This window comes from Nicotiana sylvestris, chromosome 9 (genome assembly GCF_000393655.2).
Source record: "Nicotiana sylvestris chromosome 9, ASM39365v2, whole genome shotgun sequence".
Taxonomy (NCBI): domain Eukaryota; kingdom Viridiplantae; phylum Streptophyta; class Magnoliopsida; order Solanales; family Solanaceae; genus Nicotiana; species Nicotiana sylvestris.
Genome location: NC_091065.1, coordinates 64366647 through 64371772, shown reverse-complemented (window position 1 = coordinate 64371772; position 5126 = coordinate 64366647). Strand labels below are relative to the sequence as shown.

The following is a 5126-nucleotide window of genomic DNA, read 5'->3' as shown; positions in this document are numbered from 1 at the left end:
ATCCGAGTATAGAGCTATGCCACAGTCTACATGTGAGATTATGTGGATATATCAATTGTTGACTGAAGTTAGGTTAGAGCATCCAATACCAGCAAAACTCTGGTGTGACAATCAAGCTGCCCTTCATATTGCGTCAAATGCGGTGTATCATGAAAGAACTAAGCATATTGAGGTTGACTGCCATTTTATTCATGAGAAGATTAAGGAGAACTTGATCTCCATTGGCTACGTGAAGACAGGAGAGCAACTGGCTGATTTGTTCACAAAAGCGTTGAATGGAATTAGAGTTGATTACCTTTGTAACAAGCTGGGCATGATCAATATCTATGTTCCACCTTAAGGGGGAGTGTTAGATAATGAATGTAGACATAATCTGAATGTAGACATAATCTTATATAATATACATAGCTAGCATAATTATAGGGATTCACAACAGATTTATAAAATTTCCTTTTTGATTCTTTCCATAGTTAGGGCTCTATCTACTTGTATATATACTTGTTACTTCTTAAATACAACATATATTTCCCCTTCTCTAGTGTCTCTACTTTACACTAATATTGCATATTATCACTTGTTCAAGAGGAACGTACAAAGTTAAGAGGGAGAAAATAAGAAACAAGAGAAGGGGAAATATAAAACCTACAATAAAGAACAACAATGCAGACTCGAGTTGCAAAAGGTGCTTTGATTTGGGATGGGGTTTGATTGAAGAGAAAATGAGCATTCTTTCTGAACCAGTTGGTAAGTTGGATGAGAAAACGATTGTAAACTTAAAAAATGTTAGGGAGGTTATTAACATCTAGTGAATAACCTACAGAGAGAAGGAGAAAATGGAGAAGCCCCTGTGACTTGTGAGGGATATTTGAATAACCTGGAATTAGATAGTAGTTAGTTTGAGTTGATTTTCTTCCCTTCAAAAATTGTTTTGTCCTTGACACTACTATGCATAGAGAAGTTAAGCTTACATCAAAGATCCATGATTATTGATTAAACGAGCTCTCCTTGATTTTAGTTTTTTTTTCAGTTAAGCAATACAATTCCAAATCTTGATTAGAGAATATTTCCGTGTTAAAACTCTGTTATTCGATCAATAACTTTTTCTTACATGATCAAAAAATTAGTAAAACATCACTTGCAGCAGGAAAAGTGCTGCCTGTACTGCCATAAATTCTACACATACAAGAATCAATGTATCAACTTCTAAATACAAGTCAATTGCTACATGAAAATTACAAATAAAATGGACTCAAAGGTACATGACTTCTCTTCTTACAGAAGACCATTTACAGGTGATGTACTGAATACTGGCTTATCTTTGTCAGTAGTAGCAGGACTACTTCCATTGTTGCTACTGCTCTTTCTTCGAGGCTTTGCCTCTTCGAGCATTGTCAAAACATCCCTCATAGACGGTCTGTCCTTGGGGAGTTTGGCTATACATAGAATTGCTATCCTTAAAACTAACAACATTTCTTCTTGAACATGTTGTATGGTTCCTACATTGGGGTCTAGAGCTTCTTCTAAAGATTTATTGTCTCGGATCTTCATTCGAAACCATTCTACAATGTCAACAGATTCCCCGAATTCAGGATCTAGAGGACGCTTTCCAGTTAGGAGCTCCATGAGAACTACTCCATAGCTGTAGATATCAATCTTTTCATCCACTTTCAGTGTGTACCCGTACTCTGCAAAGTCATCATCAGATAAATGATTGTCAAATATTAGCAAAGATAGTGCTATAAGTATACATTAAGATTTTTCTTAACTAGGCTGAAAATTTTGAAGTAAGGACTTACCGGGGGCTATGTATCCATAAGATCCAGCAACCATAGAAACTGTTTCATTCTTCTTGAGCATCATTCTTGCTAAACCAAAATCTGCAATTCTTGCCTCAAGATTTGCATCAAGAAGTATGTTATTTGACTTAACATCACGGTGAATAACTGGTGGATGGCAATCATGATGGAGATAAGCAAGGCCTTGTGCCACTCCAAGTGCTATGTTGTATCGAGTGACCCAATCGACAAGCAATCTCCCTGCTTCTTGTTTACCATGTAAAGCTTCTCCAAGGCTGCCATTCTGCATATACTCGTATATTATCATTGCATCGCGATTGTTGTGAAGGAACCCCAGTAGCCTGACAATATTCCGATGCCTCAATTTTCCAAGAACGTTCACCTCACCTACGAGATCTTCACTACCCCCCATCTCAATATCAGTTCCAGATTTCCATAGCTTCTTTACTGCAACAACCGTATTCTGGCGTTGCATTTCAGCTTTGTATACAACCCCTGTTGCTCCCATTCCAATGACATTTGACTCTTTAAGGCAAGCCAAGATGTCATTACTAGTGAATCCTAGCCTTTGGAATGCCATCAACCTCCACGGCCATTCACCACTGCTCATCTCACACCTTTGTTCGAAACAACTTCCACTTTCATTCCATCTCTTGTATAGAGACCTAGCTCCAAGACTTGCTGTAACAAGAAGTAGAAGAGCTGCTACCCCAGTTAGCCATCCTGCAATGATGTGCTTCGCGTGCAAGCTCTTTTCCTTCAATGTGTATGCTGCATTGTGAGAACATGGAGGAAGCACTCCACCACAGAGACCGGCATTGCCAATCAGGTCATCTGGATTGATTGTTCTGAGCATGCCATTTGCCGGGACAGGACCCTCAAGTTTGTTATGAGAAACATTCAGCGTCTCTAATGCTGGGGAATTGCCAAAGTTGTCAGGTATTCCACCAGTTAAAGAGTTGTTGGATAGATCTAGAACAGCTAATGTGGGCATCATCGAAATTGCTCTTGGAATTGGACCGGTTAATTGGTTGTTTCGAAGATTCAAAGTTACTAACTTCTCACAGGATGCAATGCTAGCTGGAAGATCTCCAGTGAAATGGTTTGTGGATAGATCCAGGACAGAAAGAGAAGGGCAATCCTGGAATTGATCCGGGATTTCGCCTACAAGGTTGTTTTCTGAGGCAATGAAATTCTGAAGACTTGGAAGTCCAAGAATGGATGAAGGAATAGAAGACTGAAGGTTATTTTTAGAGAAATCAATAAAAGAAAGAGAGGTAGAAGAAGCAAGATCACTTGGAATTTGGCCTGTCAAACTATTGTTTGCTAGTTCCAGCCTTTGGAGTTTCCCAAGTTTACCAAAACCTGATGGGATCGTCCCGGAAAGAATATTGTTTTGCATTCTTACACGAACGAGGGACGTGCAGGTTGATAAACCAGATGGAATTGGACCAGAGAAAGCATTGTTGAATAAGATAAGCTTAGTGAGGTTACCTTTGGTGCATAACCCTTCTGGAATAGGACCAGTGAACGAGTTGGATGAGATGTCTACCCATTGCAATGGTGAGTTTCTGCCAAGATCATTTGGCAAAGGACCTGATAAGCTGTTATTCCACAGCTCAAGAATTTCCAACTGAGGCAAACCTCCAATTCCAGAAGGAACTGAACCTGATAATCTGTTGGACATCAAATTCAAAAGCTGCAAATTCTTAAGGTCAGCAATCTCAGCTGGGATCTCTCCCGAAAGCATGTTATCCGAGAGATCAAGCAGCTGCAATGAAGTCATGCTACCGATATCTGGTGAAATCTTGCCTACAAGATTGTTCTTGTACAAGAAAATGGTGTTGAGCAGCTTCAGCTTGCCCAGCTCAGCAGGAATTTCACCTCCAAGATTGCCAATAGCTAGATCAAGATACTTGAGATTGGTCAAATTTCCAAGCTCAGCTGGAATTCCACCTTCAAAACTATTGTATCCGAGAACTATAGTCTCAAGCGACGATAGCTGCCCGAGCTCTCCTGGAATATGTCCAGTCAAATTGTTCCCTGAGAGGCCTAAAAACTTCAACTTTCCTAAATTCTTGTAAGATTTAGGAATTGAACCTTCGAAGAAATTCCCTCGAAAATCCAAAGTCTCGAGGAATGTTGCATTGCCAATATCCTCAGGAAGATAACCGGAGAAGTTATTACTCGAAGCATTCAAATACATAAGCCCTGCTGACATTCCAAGACCCAAAGGAAAGCCATAGACAAAGTAGTTCTGGCTTACATCAATGCTTTTCAATGCAGTGAGATTGGATAAGGTTCTTGGCAATGGTGATGAGAAATCATTGCAGCATAAATTAAGTGAAGTCAAACTCTTCAGCTTTTGAATATCATCAGACACTTTGCCAGTGAGATTCATGTGTGACAGATCAAGCTTCTCAACTGCACCTTTGGAGTTGCATTCAACTCCTTTCCAGCTGCAGGGAACCGAAACGTTCCCTGCAGCTGCATTCTTGGGCACTGTCCAATCACGGAGTTGATCCAATGGATCAATAAGACTTTCTTTAATAGAAAGTAGAATTGACACTTCATCTCTAAACTCAACTTTTGCCTCCACCACCACCTTAGTAAAACCAATGTAACAGTAGAACAAGAATAGTAGGAAAATGGTAAGCAAATTCATTATCAATTGCTCTTGTTACACTTTCTTTGGCTAGTAATTTCTGTGCTATTGTTGAACCATGATTGAGACAGCGATGAGAGGGAAATGATGGGGCCAGTGAGGTGGGGTAGTAGGGGAAGAAGAAGAAGAAGGTAAGAAAAAAGAGAAGAGTATAGTACTAGTAATATAGTATATACAATAATTAATGGATTAGTTAGTAAAATAGTAAGTTCACATGGGGATTAGTTAACCAAAAGGAGGAGGTCGTGAGATCTTGGGTTCTGCAAAACAGCTGTTAATATGCAAATAATTGACTGGTGAAATGTTTGGACTTTATTATAAGTGACTCCGACATTGAACATGGAGAGAATGTGTTCTTCTTCATGTGTTGCCTCTTTCTACATCAGTTAATTCTTTTTCTCCTTCTTATAGTCAACGTAATTTTGTATCACCAGTATACGGGTTAATGTTCTTGTTCTATTTTTTTTCGATTTATAGGCCGGTAGAAAATAAATATATAGAACTTCTAACGCTAGAGAAACTATGATATCGGATTACAATGGACTTAAATAGAGCGACATGGTAGACAATGATTCACGTAGCCGACTTTAACTTGCTTGAGATTAATATGTAGCTGTTGTCGTTGCACATTTACGATTTTTCAACTTTATGCTACTTAATCTGCA

The 5126-nt window shown here is 39.1% G+C and overlaps 1 protein-coding gene across 1 annotated transcript; it reads right to left on the bottom strand.

Annotated features, from left to right (window-relative positions):
- Positions 1 to 1113: 1113 nt before the first annotated feature.
- LOC104220234 (MDIS1-interacting receptor like kinase 1) lies at positions 1114 to 4594 on the bottom strand. Its single transcript, XM_009771064.2, has 2 exons — positions 1797 to 4594; positions 1114 to 1685 (listed from the first exon to the last, which is right to left on the bottom strand). Exons 1-2 carry the CDS (start codon positions 4459 to 4461, stop codon positions 1273 to 1275), a joined length of 3078 nt encoding a protein of 1025 aa, XP_009769366.1. The 5' UTR covers positions 4462 to 4594; the 3' UTR covers positions 1114 to 1272.
- Positions 4595 to 5126: the final 532 nt, after the last annotated feature.

Bases quoted from the DNA above. Each gene is read 5' to 3' on its own strand.
- LOC104220234 (XM_009771064.2), bottom strand. From the start codon at position 4,461: ATGAATTTGCTTACCATTTTCCTACTATTCTTGTTCTACTGTTACATT. The intron at 1,686-1,796 runs GTAAGTCCTTAC...ATGACTTTGCAG, and splicing joins TTATGGATACATAGCCCCCG to AGTACGGGTACACACTGAAA.